At 45.0% G+C, this 17,727-nt stretch overlaps 1 protein-coding gene across 1 annotated transcript in view; it reads right to left on the bottom strand.

Annotated features, from left to right (window-relative positions):
• The window catches only part of PRPSAP2 (phosphoribosyl pyrophosphate synthetase associated protein 2), a 33,354-nt gene extending 15,870 nt beyond the window's left edge, over positions 1 to 17,484 (bottom strand). Inside the window, exons 1-5 of the mRNA XM_088464804.1 lie at positions 17,309 to 17,484; positions 7,660 to 7,793; positions 6,553 to 6,605; positions 5,136 to 5,202; positions 438 to 610 (exon numbers count right to left, since the gene is read on the bottom strand). Coding sequence (XP_088320930.1) covers positions 438 to 610; positions 5,136 to 5,202; positions 6,553 to 6,605; positions 7,660 to 7,742 — 376 coding nt within the window. The 5' untranslated portion in view covers positions 7,743 to 7,793; positions 17,309 to 17,484. The remainder of the gene's footprint in view (positions 1 to 437; positions 611 to 5,135; positions 5,203 to 6,552; positions 6,606 to 7,659; positions 7,794 to 17,308) is intronic.
• Positions 17,485 to 17,727: the final 243 nt, after the last annotated feature.

Here is a 17,727-nt window from a genome sequence, read left to right as displayed (position 1 = left end):
GTGCGATAACAAGAGCTGCTCTTAAATTTCAGTTCCCTTCCCGAGCTGTAGACGGAATAGGACCCGGGTCCACAATAACTCCCATCAGTGGCAATGGTGGGGGTGCGGCTACAGTAAGCAAAGGATGCCCTAAGCACCCACCATACACGCTCGGCTAGATTCACATAGAACCTTCCCAGCTGCTGCCAAACCTCATCATGCACATTTATGAGCCCTGCACCGACTCCTTATGTAATTCAAAGCACTTCTGTGACTACTACACATGAGGCTAACAGTGGACATTAAACTTTACTGGGTGGTTTATCTGTGTGAAAGAACAGCCAGGCTGCATTGCATCAACACTAGAGGAAGCGTAATAAGTCTGTACAGCAGGGGGCGCTGTGATAACATAGATCCCCCTTCTCTGGATTCCATCTTCTACAATGAACTTGCCTTACCAGCTTTGCACATCATGGAAGCTAAAAGCTTGGAGACAATGGAGCCCCTCTTCCTCATCTTGCACTGCTTGCTGTAGGGGAAGTAGGGGATGACGCCACTAATGGTCTTAGCACATGAGGTCCGGCACGCGTACACCATGATTAAAAGCTCCATGATTGTGGTGTTCACATCCCTGGAAACATGGGAGAAATCCAGCTGGAACGTGGTTGCGCTTACCCAAATGCAAAGTGCTTATACATTATTCTCAACAAACACGTATGTAAAAAGGAGGGCGGCCCGTGTTTCCCCAGCTACTGAGCTGGGCATCGTCGTTCGGCAGGAGCTGGGAAAACACAGGCCGCCCAAATCTAGGGAATGACATAACACGACAGGAGGTCCAGGCAAGACATCCCTTCCTTCTCCAGAAGCAAAGGGTGGCAAGACTGCTAAATTACAGTACAGTCAGAGCAGGTCAATTACTGTAGACCACAGGTTCACAAACTCGGTCCTCAGGACCCCAAACAGTGCATGTTTTCCATGTCTCCACACTGAATCAAGTGAAATAATTAGCTCCACCTGTGTACCTTTTAAAATGTGTCAATGAGTAATGATTACACCTGTGCACCTGCTGGGTGACCTACAAAACGTGAACTGTGTGGGGTCCTGAGGACAGAGTCTGAGAACCACTGCTGTAGACTTTTTTTTTTTTTTTTTTAAAGACCAAATAGTTATGTGCAGGCACGTCTGGTGGTACCCTGCTGTATTTTAGCTGTTCTTGCCACCGCTTTCATCCAGAATGGTCCGAATCAGACAGTTATATCCCTGCTCCATCTCCAGAAAGGGAAACAGTTCCCAAGTGCTGTACAAATAATATTCCTACATATAACAGTCTTAGGGCCGTATTCAATTAGCGGCAAAAACTGAAAATTTTTTCACCATTGTCGAAAACGGGCGTTTATTTGCAAAAAAAAAAAAGGCAGAAAAAAAACCAAACAATTTAAAATGCATTTTCTCCATCGCAGACCAGGTGGAAAAAAATAAACAAAAATATGCAAAATCCCCATTTTTGGCTACAAATGTTTTTTTTTTTTGGGCACATTTTTTTTTAAAAATGTTATTAACGTATTGGGTCTGATTTTTCGATGGGAGTTATGGATGCGTCAAGTGTTTTAAATATCACACACGGTCGCAGCAGGTGGGTTTTTTAACGATTTTTTTAATTGTTTTTTTATGACACGAAAATATACTTGTACCCATTTTAACGTATCCCCAATTTACGTGTAACAGTAATTTCCTGGAAAAAAATAACTATCATTATTCAACGTTTTTTGGGTTTTCTTTCGCCCAAAGTTTGTACGTTCTCTTCTTTGCCAAAGTGCGCAACTTACGATTTTTTTCCTCAGTAATTTATCATTAGGGGGAGTGTCCAAAGGGTTCTGAAAGAAACCCCCACATTTTTAGCCAAAAATAGGGATTTTGCATTTTTTTTCTCCTGGTCTGGGATGGAGAAAACTTTTCTCCAGTCGTTTTTTACCCGTGGCCGCTTTTTACTGTTTTTTGGCGAAAATTCCACCTTTTTTTTGTCAAAAATGTCCGTTTTCGCCAATGTCGAAGAAAACGTCCGTTTTCGCTGCTAATTGAATACGGCCCTTAATTTTAAAATCCATCATTGGATTATAATCCAACTAGATCAGGGTTGGACAAAATCACCCGGAGCCAGTTTGTCTAACTGTATGATGTCATATTTATCTACATCAATAACTACTATCTTCCATGGCTCCAGAATTCGAGACACTTCACCCACCCCTAAAACTACGAGGTTTATGATTAGGTGTCAATAGGGTCTGGCCCGAGTACCATTTTTTATTTTATTTTTTTTTGGCCCCTCCAGGCCCGGTACTATGGCTTCCAAAACCCTCTTAAGATGCAAATTTAAAGGGAACAAAAAACATTACACTACAATGAAAACCAAGAAGTAGATCTGTCAGTAAAGGAAAAATAAACTGGACAAGAGAAGCAACTGGAGCATGAACTTGTATTAACAGCATCCCACCTACAAGTATGTAAGCTGCGATGACAATTCACTCAGAACTGCACAAGGTTGTATTGTGTCCTGAAGTGGAAGATAGGGTTATTAGAATAGTTAATGACTAGCTAATAGAAGGGTTGAATCAGATAAGGGGCCTTCTAGCAGATGTGTTGGCCGGAATGTTATATCATTGATGTGGACGGCTGCGTTTTTTTTTGATTAATAAAACTGCCATGAAAATTAGACCAAGAACCTATGGGAAAGATAGATCTGGACTAAAGCTCGGCCCGACAGCGTGTCTAAGCCTAGGCGGTTTACGTCATGCCACAGCGTTAAATAGAGGTCATTCCCTACGCTCTCTAGCAGGGTATTTCCCGTAGCACCATCCACTCCAGCATATCCCTATATAAGGCTGTATCTGTGCAGTTATGCTGAATATTGCACAATATCCTTGAGGCATGTGCTCCTCTGGCGTTCTTCAGTATTGGCTCAGCAAAGTCTCTTGCGAAAACGTTAACCCTTCCCCATTATATACACTTGTATGACTATTTTATTTTCCATTATAGAGAATAGGCTGTCTCCCCAGGGAATAGGTTACGTCATAGTATTACAGGGTCACGTAGACTTACAATGACCTAAATAAACACAGAGACATAACCTCATGGATAATGAGTGCGAAGGGACAGATCTAACCTCCCAATTGTCTTGCATCAGTAGTACTATTCCACCAGGTAAACCATATAAAATCACTGGAACACTATATTAGCAGTATGTAACACTGTAGAATATAAGCAGTTAATCGTATTACACATATGTACTGCAATTCCAGCAAGTAACGTCAAAACCTAAAGAATGTTAGAACATATCCAAGTGCAAGCCAGTGTCAGTGACCAGAACATGGACTGTATTACAGCTATGAATAATATGAATTAATCTGCTGGAGTGGACAAGTCCTCAAATCTAAATCACTAGGATTTTCTATGGGGTTCATTGGTCTGGCTGAGACGCTTTGAGTGGGGAGATAAAGGACTTTTACGAATACCGCTCATAGGTGGCAATAACCCAAAGACACAGATCAGACATTCACTTACACTGTACAACATGCGTACGACAGAGAAAACTACTTACCTCATCGATTGCTACAGGTTACGGCACATTATTTTATAGCGTTCATTCTAGCACCCTGCACCTGTCACAACCAGTGCAATTCCTCTTTCCTGCCCGGGGGTATCGCTCTCTGCTCTGGTGCTTCTAGCTCACTCAGCTGATGCAACAAACAGCTGAGATACAGACTGGAGTGTGCTAAAAGCACCAGAGAGAGAGACCCCAGGCAGGAAAGAGGAAGTGCACGGGTCGTGACAGGTGCAGGGTGCTAGAATGAACACTAAGTTAACACTTTTGAGCAATGTTGGGAAACAATCCTGTCTGTCTCCGCACTAAGGAAGTGGCCATATTCCATTCCCAGTTTTTTCACCTTTCACCCCCTCGGGGTCCAACCTACCTTCCCCTCCACTTCAGCACAGCTTGGACACTGACTGATAATGTGCTTGTAAAACAGATATCTGATAAGAGAATAAACCATAGTGTGGAGAGGGGTGGTAGAATCACAAACCATGGACTTATGTACGAGTTAAGCAGCCCATTTGAAGCACCACGAGTGTGTGTGTGTGTGTATATACATGTGCGTGCGCTATAAACTCCCCAGCTCCATCTTTCCGCTGTACAACTGCAGACAGATGAACTTTACTTCCTTATCAGATATATGTTCAAACGGAAGGAAGACTGGAGGAAGAGGAAAGGGAGCACTTACAGCTTGGTGCTGCTATGAGTAAGCAAACAGCCTCTTACAGAGATGTCTTCGTTCAGTTAAAGAACATAAAAACACACAGTACTTTTAAATGACACAATACTGCATTAAAGGAAAAAAAAAATGTTTTTAAAAAACAAAAATATATATAATTTTTTTAGGTTACTGTCACTAAATATTAAATAGCAAATGTCAAAGCAGTCAGTAATTTTGCTCGTCATTTTTCGAGTAACGAGACTGATGCAGTGCAGTTGTATCCATCCTTCGCAGCCAGAAATAGACCTCTAAACACAAGCAGAATTGTCCTCTGCTGAGGCCGAAACTTGTACTCGTTGTGGAATGTTAATAGCGTGACAAAGTGCTACTCTGTGGGTTTGTTTGCCGTGTTATGTAACCGATTAAAAAGTTGCACATGTCGCCTAACTCTTGTTGGAAGTCACCGTATTGTGGACCGAAACCACAAGCACGGCTGGCAATGCAGCCTACTAGGAACTGGTGACATCACCAAGGCTGGAGGCGCTCCATGATTCAGTGATGTCACAAGATCCTAATGAGCCTGCTGGGCAAATATTAGGTCAGCGCACCAAAGTGGCAGCCTCCAGTGACTGCTATATAAAAATGGTGTTTAAAAAAAAATAAAATAAAACAGAACAGGGACTACTGGAAAGGATGTGCCTGCTCTATATCACTGATCGTTAGATCATGGACTCCTATCAACCTATAACCCCTTCATTTAAAAGCAGTTGAATTAATTTAGCAATAACGTGGATTTTAAGCTGTGTTACAATATGTATTATAAAATCAAATGACAGCGTCTGGCAAATGTGAGCGAGAACTGTGTTTACATAAAAGAGGAAAACTTCCCATGAAACAGTGACATACTTGGAAACGGTCTGTATGATAAACACGTCCTTCCCTCGCACAGACTCCTGGATCTGAACACGCGTTTCTGAGGAATAAAAAAAAACAAACAAAAATCAGTTTACAAAAACATTGTGCAAAAAAAAAGGATTATGTTGAAGTCGATACAGTAAACGAATTAATATATCCACCAATGTCAAGTGTTAAGTCTTAATACACAACGAAAAGTCCAAATGTCAGCCCTGAGGACAACAGGCATTAAAAAAAACAAAAAAAACAAAAACCATTTACATTCGAGCATACATTCAACCCCAACATCCAATCTTCGCTCCTGGTGCAGGATAGAGCTGCAATATGTATATTGTATCTTACTTATTGGCTTCATACCAAAGCTCTGCAGTGTCAGTGGGTGATGGGGTTTGCAGTAACTTGCTGATGACGGACGGCGGGGTGGGGGGCTCCAAACAAATAAATTTTTTTTCAAGGATTTACTGATTTTTACATTTTCTTTTTGTAATGATCCATCATGAATTTGGCATGTGGGTTAGACTTTTAATGAAATATGGTAGCATCACAGAGTAACTTCTGAATGACTAAGTAAGCAGATCTACTGATATTTCAGGAAAAAAAAAAAAAAAATGTTCAGCTGACCCATCTCTACAGCATATAATATGTTTTCAGGTCCTTATTAAATAATACACTAAAGAATCAGCAGGCAGAACGGGTTTGCTTAGCGCATGCAAGGAAGGCAGACTGACTTTGTCCTTGCTGTGTTCTTGGACCATTTACAGACAGAGAAAATGAAAATATAGCAGAGTTAATTGAGTGCCAAAAAGATTAGCAAGGATGAGTGTCTCTGGCAGAGAACTGTACAGCCACAACATTCAGACGCAGGGAGCAAAGAAAACAAGCAGGCAGTCATTGCTGAAGGGCAAAAATACTTCTCCCAATCGAGATCAAAAAGGACCAGTCGGACAGAGTTATCCAAACACAACACCTTAATAAATAACACAGCTCTATACCGCACAAGGAGCAATGAGTGATTGACTGATGGAAAAGCACAAATTTCATTTACTAATGAGGCCGGCCATAAGCCTCGTTATCCAAATTAAAAATATCTAGTGGACAGCTGTTCTTCAGGGAATGCCAGGCTGACGACTGCTATATACTGAATGAGTTATAGAATTTTCACTGCTCAGTATCCCAATGTTCTGATGAATTTCATAGCGATTTCAGTAAACATCCCATGGCTCTATCAGACAACAGAATGATTGTCATCAAGGCCATGACAGAATGTAAAATTCACCCCACACAGAGCGATCTTTCCCTGACGTCGGGCTGTGTGTGGGGGCCCAAATAATAACCCGCTCGGAAGTAATCGGATTTCTGTTCATGTTCAATCTAGTTGGCAGGTGACCCCCAATTAGCTCTCACTCACCTCTGTTTGGCTCCTGGTATACCAGAACCTTGCCAAGTTCAATTCCCAGGCGCCTGTAAAAGGAAAGAATTAAATCATGTAACGTGGGCAGAGAATTCATCCCACAGGCTGAAAGGAAAAGCAGTGTTAACAGTCAGAGGCTGGGCTATATGTGAGAAGAAGACATTAAACAGCAAAATAGTTCAGTAGTCTACACCGAATGCAAAATTGCCATACAGAGGATTGTTTGAGAAGATACAGGAACACACTGTGCTAATACTGTTTGGAAATAGAATAGTGATCCCATAGAACTGCCTGCTTCAACTAAGTTAATATTTTAACATCACCACCAAAAGCAGTGATCATTTTATGTTCCCTACTTTAAAAAGATCTACAGAGCTGGAGGGCGAATGAGACACCCCAATGTTGGTGATATTGGCTTCTTCATTGGGCATTTTGCTCACCCACCCCCTCAAAAACAGGACCCAGCCTGGACTAAGAATGGGGAAAAATGACTCCAGCAAGGGGTCTGAACTATGAAGCTCCTCTACCCTACCTGGGTGGTAACGCACCTTTAAGACTGACCCTACCACAAAGGCTGAACACTGTGTCCCCTACTAGCCTAACCATGGTAAAAGCTGGTGGTAATAAGCAATCACAGCTGTCCGCAAGCTAATAGCTCCTGCTGTATAACGTCCAACTTGGCCATATCATTTCCTGCATGACTAGCAGGTAGCAATGGTCTATGGGCATCTTCTAACCAAATTCATCAACACGCCAGATAATGAACTCATTCCAATCTGATTATTAATGGGAATCGAGGTCGTTTTGAGGCCACTAATGTGGGCAGGTTGACCGATTCCTGCTGCAAAACGTGCAGCATAAGGAATCTAGTGCAGATGCATTTCCCGATTGCCCTGCTCTAGAAGGTGCTGTTGTAGGTTGCATTGAAAGCCAGCTGGATGCAGTTATTTATTCTGTACAATCTGATGCTTTCAAACACCTTCGCCATGAATGTCAATGCACGGGGAGAGATTAGGAAGATGCCCAGACACTGGGGAAAACAATTGCCCCCCCCCCCCCAAGCTCAGGCAGAGAGATAGGACAGCACAATCCAGGCATACTTACTCTCCTATCTTTTTGGCCAGCTCAACGCAGGATGCATTGGAATTAGCCGAGAACAGCACCAGGCCTCCCTTGGTAACATTCATCTTGGAAGCGTCTGGCTGCGTCACATGTAACTGGCAGGAAATACTGCCCTCCTTAATGAGAGAAGACAAAGTGGCAGAGTTTTTCAAAAATACAATTAATGTTAAACTAAAACAGATTGCATGTGGAAGTGCCAAGATAAGAGTATCCATAGCTTACACAAGGTGGATATAGATATAGATATAGATATATATATATATACACACACACACACACACACACAGCTCAAAAAAAATACAGGGAACACTTAAACAACACAATGTAAAGGCCCCCATACATCAGCAATTGATTGCAGCAATCATGCAATTTGCAATCAATTGAAAAAGGGAAAGATTTTTATACACAATCGATTGTGGCAATTCTGCAATCTGCACTCGATTGAAAAAGGGAAAGATTTTTATACGCAATCGATTGCAGATTGCACGATTGCTGCAATCAATTGCTGATGTATGGGGGCCTTAACTCCAAGTCATTCAGACTTCTGTGAAGTCAAACTGTCCACTTAGGAAGCAACATTGATTGATAATCAATTTCACATGATGTTGTACAAATGGAATAAACAGGTAGAAATGATAGGCAATTAGCAAGACACCCCCAATAAAGGAGTGGTTCTGCAGGTGGTGACCACAGACCACTTCTCAGTTCCTATGCTTTTTGGCTGATGTTTTGGTCACTTTTGAATGCTGGCGGTGCTTTCACTCTAGTGGTAGCATGAGACTGACTCTACAACCCACACAAGTGGCTCAGGCAGTGCAACTCATCCAGGATGGCACATCAATGGGAGCTGTGGCAAGAAGGTTTGCTGTGTCTGTCAGCGTAGTGTCCAGAGCATGGAGGAGCTACCAAGAGACAGGCCAGTACATCAGGAGACATGGAGGAGGCCGTAGGAGGGCAACAACCCAGCAGCAGGACAAATACCTCCGCTTTTGTGCAAGGAGGAACAGGAGGAGCACTGCCAGAGCCCTGCAAAATGACCTCCAGCAGGCCACAAATGTGCATGCGTCTGCTCAAACAGTCAGAAACAGACTCCATGAGGATGGTATGAGGGCACGACGTCCACAGGTGGGGGTTGTGCTTACAGCCTGGATCCTAGGGTACTGATGAGCTACAAACTCATGAAAAGGAATTAAACCCACTGCATGTATGCAAAAGGAACACCAACAACCTTACTTCTCCTCCTCCTAGGATACTGGTAGACGACCTGTTTGCTCGTCAGCTGTGCTGCGGCCTTGCACTTTCAACGACAGGTATAAAGCCACAGGTGGTTTAAAGTAGTTTGATTACAAATAAGGTGTAACCCAAACACTCACATTGAAAAATGAACTATAAGAACCTGTATTTAAAGATAGCATCTGTAAACATTATCCCTGGGCTAAAGCGTGGCATTAAACATTGGTGCAGAGACTGCTGGAGGCAGGTGAGATCTGGTCTGTGCCATGACACATACTAAGCATATAAAGATCGTGCACAAGCACCCATCGTTTACAAAATAACGACACGTGATCTAAGGTGTTAAAAGGAACAATTATTACAACAATAAAAAAATATATTTAAGAAAAACAGCTATTTAATTCAGCAGAGATGCAAAAAAAGGTGGATATCGCAACTTACATAAGGTGGGAATTCAATTCAACGCGAACTGAATAGTACCGGGAGAGAGCTCCCAAAGCTATTCAATTCAGTGCGCTGTGTGGCCGGAGAATGCCGGTTATCGCACCTTAACAAGACTAAAGTGCCCGGTGTGCGGGTGTTAGTGCCGCGCTATGCAGACAAACAGCTGCGTGCCCGGCACTTTGGTCGGATATCTCCTTGCGAGAAGAAATTCTTAGCCCACCCAAACAGCCCAGTGTATTGAGTAGCTTTGGGAGCTCCCTCCCATCGCTATTCAACATCGTGCTGAATTGAATTCCCCAATAGAGAGGGAAGGTGGGGGCACAGAGAAAGAAGTGAGAAGGGCACAGAGAAAAGGCAGATAGGAGGGGAGGGGGAGAGAGGGAGGGAGGCAGACGGGGCGGGAGGGGGAGGAGAGAGGGAGGCAGACGGGGCGGGAGGGGGAGGAGAGAGGGAGGCAGACGGGGCGGGAGGGGGAGGAGAGAGGGAGGCAGACGGGGCGGGAGGGGGAGGAGAGAGGGAGGCAGACGGGGCGGGAGGGGGAGGAGGGAGGGAGGCAGACGGGGCGGGAGGGGGAGGAGGGAGGGAGGCAGACGGGGCGGGAGGGGGAGGAGGGAGGGAGGCAGACGGGGCGGGAGGGGGAGGAGAGAGGGAGGCAGACGGGGCGGGAGGGGGAGGAGAGAGGGAGGCAGACGGGGCGGGAGGGGGAGGAGAGAGGGAGGCAGACGGGGCGGGAGGGGGAGGAGAGAGGGAGGCAGACGGGGCGGGAGGGGGAGGAGAGAGGGAGGCAGACGGGGCGGGAGGGGGAGGAGAGAGGGAGGCAGACGGGGCGGGAGGGGGAGGAGAGAGGGAGGCAGACGGGGCGGGAGGGGGAGGAGAGAGGGAGGCAGACGGGGCGGGAGGGGGAGGAGAGAGGGAGGCAGACGGGGCGGGAGGGGGAGGAGAGAGGGAGGCAGACGGGGCGGGAGGGGGAGGAGAGAGGGAGGCAGACGGGGCGGGAGGGGGAGGAGAGAGGGAGGCAGACGGGGCGGGAGGGGGAGGAGAGAGGGAGGCAGACGGGGCGGGAGGGGGAGGAGAGAGGGAGGCAGACGGGGCGGGAGGGGGAGGAGAGAGGGAGGCAGACGGGGCGGGAGGGGGAGGAGAGAGGGAGGCAGACGGGGCGGGAGGGGGAGGAGAGAGGGAGGCAGACGGGGCGGGAGGGGGAGGAGAGAGGGAGGCAGACGGGGCGGGAGGGGGAGGAGAGAGGGAGGCAGACGGGGCGGGAGGGGGAGGAGAGAGGGATGGAGAAGGCAGACTGGGGGGGGCAGAGAGAGGTGGCAGATGGGGGGCACAGAGACAAGGGTGGGAGATCCCCAATCCATAAGTTTAAAACAGACTGTATATTTTTTTTTTTAAACTCCAAGTAAAAAAAGCTAAAAGCACCTAGTCACCTCCAGCAAACAGCATCCACAGATGGTATGACAAGAATGGAGACACTTTAACGGCACAGAGTTATATTGTTAAGTATTGAAGTTTTGTTTGTGTGTTATACAGACGACAGAGATGTCCTGATGAAGCACACATTCCATGCCCTGTTACACTAGGGCTCTCTACCGCCTGCTAGGAGCATGTGACAGATTACTAAAGTTGTCCAGTTCTTACAGCAAGGAACAGAGTGGGTTTTTATGACTGTTACTTGAGTCAGACTTTCCAGTAAGGACGATACATGACGCTGAGCAGAAACAGGCATAAAGGCTCCCCTTTCCTCACCTTAAACACAGCGCTGCAAGAGCAATAAATATCTGTCTTCGCGCCGCCGGTCGGAAACATCTGCAATGTAAAGTTCACACAGGGTTTTGGGATGCTGGCCAGCAGGTTCTAAATATACAGAGACTTATCAATGTGCTACAAGAGAGCAGCGTGTCAGCTCCCCGCTCTTCTAATAACTACAGGACCATCAATCGTTAGGCCATGTACCACATGCAAATATCACAACACATTAATTGCGAGAGACTGAGAAACTGGTTTCTTACAGACGCAGCTGGAAAGGGGCCTGTCTATAACCGGTAAATCAACACCTGACCAGCTCTTAGCACTGGAGCGTTATTTTGCTACATGAATTCAGCTGCACTTTCCAAGAGGTCTAACTTTAGCAAGGCGCTTACAGTGGAATCATTTCGCAATAAAATGTGAAGCCAACGGAGCAACACTAATGTGAATTTCAAATGTAGAACTACTAGGTTACAAGGGTCAAATTAGTACCCAATAAGCCTATTGTATTCCTGACAGTGATGGATGCATAAAGGACAATTGCAAGTTCTCTGCAAACTGCAAACAATATGCATTGTTCTGGATTAAGATCTGCTCTAAAGACTTCTGGGAAAAGCAGTTATAACAATTCAGATAAAGGCATTTATATTTTATTGTTTTCCCCAAACTTCGTGGCCACTCAAGCAATCCCACAAGGCACATTGGTTCTAAAGAAATGCAGTCGATGGAAGATAAGCGCATTGCAAAGTTAATATATTACTGGTCACCTTGATCCACAGACCAGGGGAAAATATTTCAAAAGAGAGGAATGTACAGCTACACACAGACAGTGTATGGGGGCACAAATTTGAAACCGCACCCTGAACCAGGCTAAAAAGGTGTTTGGAGTTCCTTCCCCTACAAAAGCCTTCCCACATATATATGCAAACGTCTCAATAACACAACAGAACTTACATTTCAACTTTCTGAGAGACAGACAGACTTCCATCTATCCATGCTGTAAGCACACGGTGCATCCAGCTTACAAGGAACATCATCTATGCAATCTACAACATGATGTCTCAGTGATGCCTCATTCTCTGCGAATAAATAGCCTGTATCCACATGGGGGAACTCAACGGTTTTCTCACGCTCGTAAGTAATGGGCGCCCGACGGGCGATACTCCATTGTTTTGCAGAAGGGCACAGGTGCCTGCGGACCCCCATTATTTATCATGCATGTCATGTCCAAATTAATGTGGTCAAGTTGTGTAAATCGACTAAACCCGTGCAAAGTAATGGGCGAAGTCCTCCCCCCCCAAAAAATAATAAAATAGAGCAGTTCGGGCACCCAAAAGCCAGACTTTTCGCAGATTCCTGCTCACCACCTCTGGAGGGTGCGAGCAGAAATAATGGGCATCCACGCCAACTAGCAAATATAATTAAATAGTTACTGGTCATTTTAGATGGGAGATCGGGAGCCCAAAAATTTTGATTACTTGACCCCCTGTTGCGGGAACACCAGGACATAGTAAAACACTTACACAGCTTTATGGGGTAAATTTACTAAACTGTGAGTTATCCAAGCCTCCAATCATCATGCTAACATCAGCCATCATTTCGATTGCAGTTTTAAATTCATTAATCATCAATTCATTATTAGCAGCTTTGACAACCGGTTGCTTACCACGTATTCCCTTAAGTCTTTCAGTGGGGAAAAAATACGAAGTCTGACCTAAGGGTAATTATAAACCAGTGAAACTCTTGGCTATATTTTTATGTGCAAGTTACAGTTTTGTGCAATATGCTACATATTAAGGGGCCTACACACGGTACGATTTGCAAATGGTCCAATCTCGTTTGCGATTTCCCTTGAATTCCTGGACAAACTATATTGTGCCTACACATGGAACGATTGTACAAACAATCTGACGATATAGATAGGTAGCGTCATCGCTAGGCTGTTTTAGCAGGGCGCTGCACCCTGCCCTCCTTCTGGAGGGCAAAAAGCGCCCTGCCCTCACTGTGCAGCGCCCCGCTAAGACAGCCTGCGGGTGCCGTCGTGTCCTGCGGGTGGGGAAATGTGAGGTGACACGGTCACCGCCAGTGAATAGACGCTGGGCGCATGCACCCGACATTTATTCTACCTGTCAGAAGCGCTTGGGGGCTGCCCGGAGTGTCCGTAAGTGCCAGGCATGCCCCCAAGAGTGACGAAAAGAGGGGACGCGTCTTATAGACACGCCCCCTTTTCAATGGCCATGCCCCCTTTCCAGGTGCGCGCGGAAGTGTCCTCTCTAGCTCCGGCGCCCTGCCTGCCGCCGGAGCGAGAGTGAACACTAGATATATTGTTAACGATCTGCAGTCGTTTACGACCTAACGTTTGCAGCAAGCACCTCACGATGCTGGCACAAAATAGTTGAGGGGAGTGGGCAGGAAAAGTGACAACATATCGTCCATCGCATCATCCATTGTGCATACACACTGAACGATGTGCGCCAAATCAATAAGTCGATATTTCTGCAGGTTCAATTGATCAGCGACCATGATCAACGTCAGCGCGCATCGGCATAGTTATCGCACAGCACTTTTTAAACGATTTGTCGTTCCAAATCGGTCGAAAACGGCCAAATTGTTTAAAAAAAAATAATCGACGGTCTCTGGTTCTGTAATTGGCTTGTAGAGATGAGGCCTGGTCTGCGTAAGTAAACAAGCTCCCTCGATAAATTAGTATCTGATACCTGGAAGAGTGAAGCCCAACTGCATTTCAAAGAAGCAGAGTAATATAGCAACACAAGTAAAGAGAAATGCAGTCATAAACATAGCCATGTGTGCGATGGATCATCTGATATGTGACTAACGAGAGACCCATGTGTGGGCATGTTATGCCTATTACACATTACAGTCAGCCATTGACTTACGGAGGTGCTGAGCTTCCCCCAAGCCCTCTCCTCACGGTGAATAGATGCCTTGCGCATGTGCACGGCATCTACTCACCGGATGCTGATCTGTCACCGCAACTTTTCCCACTTGCAAGACACTGCGGCCAGAGAAGGCTCAGGGCAGGCTGTTTTCAAACAGCCTAGCGGAAACACTAGGCATGTAACGCCGAATAGCAGGATTTATACCTCCACCTCCATGCTAAAATCAAAATCTGAAAGCCGGGACGAAAACACAAGCCCCGATTTTGAGTTGGGAGCAATGTAACTTGGCACCTGGACAAACCATGTTGCAATTCAAGGGATGCAAATACATTTATTTTGCATGCAAGGTAAATACTGGCTGATTTTGCATGTAGCCCACAAAAACTGGATGGCATTGTTTTCACACTGCAATTTAGATTTGAGCCAGGACACGCCCCTCCCAAAGCTAAGTACACACTATAAGATATTGTGTGGATCATATGTGTACGCCTGATTGCATGAACGACCACCACCATGCTGTTACATGCAGCATGGAACGATACAGTGCGTGGTTGTACACCGGATCGCGCAGTGTGTACAGTCGGCACGATGTATCATTACATTGTGTTGTTCAATCACTGGGTACCACGCTTTAACTCTCTGCAAGTTTATCCCACCTGCAGCTCAACAAGGTTTTGCCAAGGTGCAAAGTTACTTTCTTTGCTCTAAACTCAGAATCAGCCCTACAGACTCAAACTATGGACAATACAGAAGCCACCTGCCTAGGCAGTAAATGCAAAAAAATATTCACTACATTCATTGTAATTTGCATGCCAGAAAACATACCTATTTAATTACAGGCTGCAGCCTATAGCAACCGATCAGGTGTCAGCTGTCATTAGTCTAAATGTCGCTAACCAATAGTATCAGTGAGTGAGCGAGACACGCACACACACACCTTTGCTACCTGTGAGCTGAGCAACGCACCGACACATGGAAATGTGGGTCTTTGCCCTGCAATGCAAGGTGCAATACAGATCAGTCTGTGTAGTGTCATCTCTCAAGAAGACCAGCTGAGCAATGGAGAAAAATTCTGGTGGTTTTCCTAATCAGTAAACCACCATCAGACAGCTGCTTGCCAATATTCAGTAGTGCAAACTCTCTCACAATCAACTCCATTGGCCACCTATTGCATTTTTGAGAATATACGATTCAATAATTGTGTGTGTCACTTTGTAAATACTTGATAAAAAAAAAAAAAAGGTAAAACTATTTTTTTGTGGAAACAGAGGGCTAGGAGAAGTCACAATGGGCCATTCCTAAAGTGTGTGCAGCTTGGTCACATATTGCTGCATCACACACACTGAATAATGAGGAGTAACGCAATACTTCTGCAATGTAACGACCGACAGCCTAAATGAATTACGACCACACGCCTTCATAAAGCCCAAAGTGCGTAACCAAGTCCAAAAAGACAGAAACTATCTCAGACTCCTCTTATTAATAGAAGCATCTCAGATCACGCTATGAAAACGGATGAACATCCGTATGATTGAGAACGGTAAAAAAAAAAGAAATAAAGAACCCAGGAAGGAAGTGTAAATGAGCAAATTATAAGTATGGATTAGGTGAACGCATAATCCTCAGTGTTTTTCTAAATTGAAGGCTTAAGATCAGCAAGATTACAGCAAGAATTGATATCAATAACAAGAAAATTCCCCAAAAATCCTACTTATTTTTATTTCCTTTCATATTTGGCAGCTAAAACAGAGTTGGCATTAAAGAGAACATGCATCTTTGGAGAAGTGATCTAGACTGACAGAAGAGCTGACAGATTTGAAAACAGTTTCCTGGTTCATATGCTACAAATGTTGCATTTTCTTCCATAGCAAAAACAAAAGCACAATACCAGTAGTTTCAGGATATGAAACCACTTCCCTTTAATGCATAAATAGCCTACTGATTATACAAATCAAGGAACATACAGCCTGACACAGATAAAAAGCTTTATCTACAAAGCCAATGCTCTCAGGTAACTTAACCCTTGGCCTTTTAAATGTGAAAGAACCTTATCTATATTGCAGAATAATAACCTACGTTCTCCTTCAAGCAACAGGCTGTAAACCACCTAAATACCTAACAGTCCCAAATCTCTACAGGGCACAGAGGGTACCAGAAAGGGCACCAAGTCATCTCCCCCCCACCCCCATAAGAACACAAGGAGGGGAGGGAGTACTCCCTAGAACCAATTGCCACTTATTTAAAGGTCAAGGGGGATATTTATTTTTAAGAAACATGATCTCTAGTGTAATGTGACAGCCTATAACTTCAGTATATGGTGTATAAAGAAAAATGATGAGTGGTTAGAATAAAACTGCATGTTATACACAAGACATGGCTGACACGACTAGACATAACACACATGTAACACAGGAGTTCCGAGTGACATACACGTAATACAGAACAACCCCCACATACAGGATGCACAACTGACCTGCCTAGACAAAGCACATATGCAATATGTACACTACCCTGACTGACAACTGTATACAGCATAATACGGAAGAGAGCAATAATCCAAAAAAAACTAATTTTATATATGTTACATACACACACAATATGAAAAAAGAAAGCCCCACATGAAATGTGAATGCTCCTGACTGCCATTACTGTATAGATCATGCATGTAAGCTTCCATGACTGTATAGATCATGCATGTAACATGCAAGCTCCCATGACTGGATATATCAGGCATGTAATGTAACATGTAAGCTCCCATGATTGGATAGATCATGCATATAACATGTAAGCTCCCATGACTGGATAGATCATGCATGTAACATGTTAGCTCCCATGACTGGATAGGTCATGCATGTAACATGTAAGCTCCCATGACTGGATAGATCATCCATGTAACATGTAAGCCCCCATGACTGGATATATCATGCATGTAACATGTAAGCTCCCATGACTGGATATATCATGCATGCAACATGTAAGCTCCCAGGACTAGATATGTACATGTATAATGCAATGACTGTTAATATAATATATACACACACTACCATGTCCGCATATATCATACATGTAATATGTAAATTTCACAACTAAATGTAAGCACCATATCGTGCATGTGATATGCACACTGCCATGACTGGATATACTATACATGTAATAATAAGACAGATGTGCCAGGCTTATTATACATGTAACGGTACCAGACACATGTATGACTGAACGGAGGAGCAGCAGTGTCCCGTTCATACACATATATACAGGGCACTGCTGCCCTTCCTGTGTATAAGCCCCTGAGCCCCGCTCGCTATTACCTGCCCGTGGTGGCGGCGCCGCTGCTCCCGCTCCCGGCTCTGGCTCCCCCTCTCTCTCCCTCACAGACACTGAAGATGGCGGCGCCGCGGAGCCTGGGGAGTACCGATCGCATCGACGCAGGCACAGATTTCCCCCTCAGCCGCTACGTGTGTGACGTCACCGGGCACAGAGCCTGCCACTGGCTGACTGGGAGCGCCGAGCACATCGTTCACTTCTGACAGCAGCAGCACATGACAGAACAAAGAGGAGTGACCAGACAAGCCTAAACAATAGCCCCTGGCACATAGGCAGTGCCTGCACACACGTAGCCCCATTATACTGAGGCATATACTCTGCAGGAGACCTATAACTACAAACTGACCAGCCACTCCAAAATGATGACTGTATAATACAGTGGAGTGACCAGGAAAGCCTAATC

Source organism: Taudactylus pleione, unplaced genomic scaffold (genome assembly GCF_031769625.1).
Source record: "Taudactylus pleione unplaced genomic scaffold, aTauple2 ptg000061l, whole genome shotgun sequence".
Lineage (NCBI taxonomy): Eukaryota > Metazoa > Chordata > Amphibia > Anura > Myobatrachidae > Taudactylus > Taudactylus pleione.
Note: the sequence above shows the minus strand (reverse complement) of the source record. Positions and strands in the feature narration are given on the sequence as shown.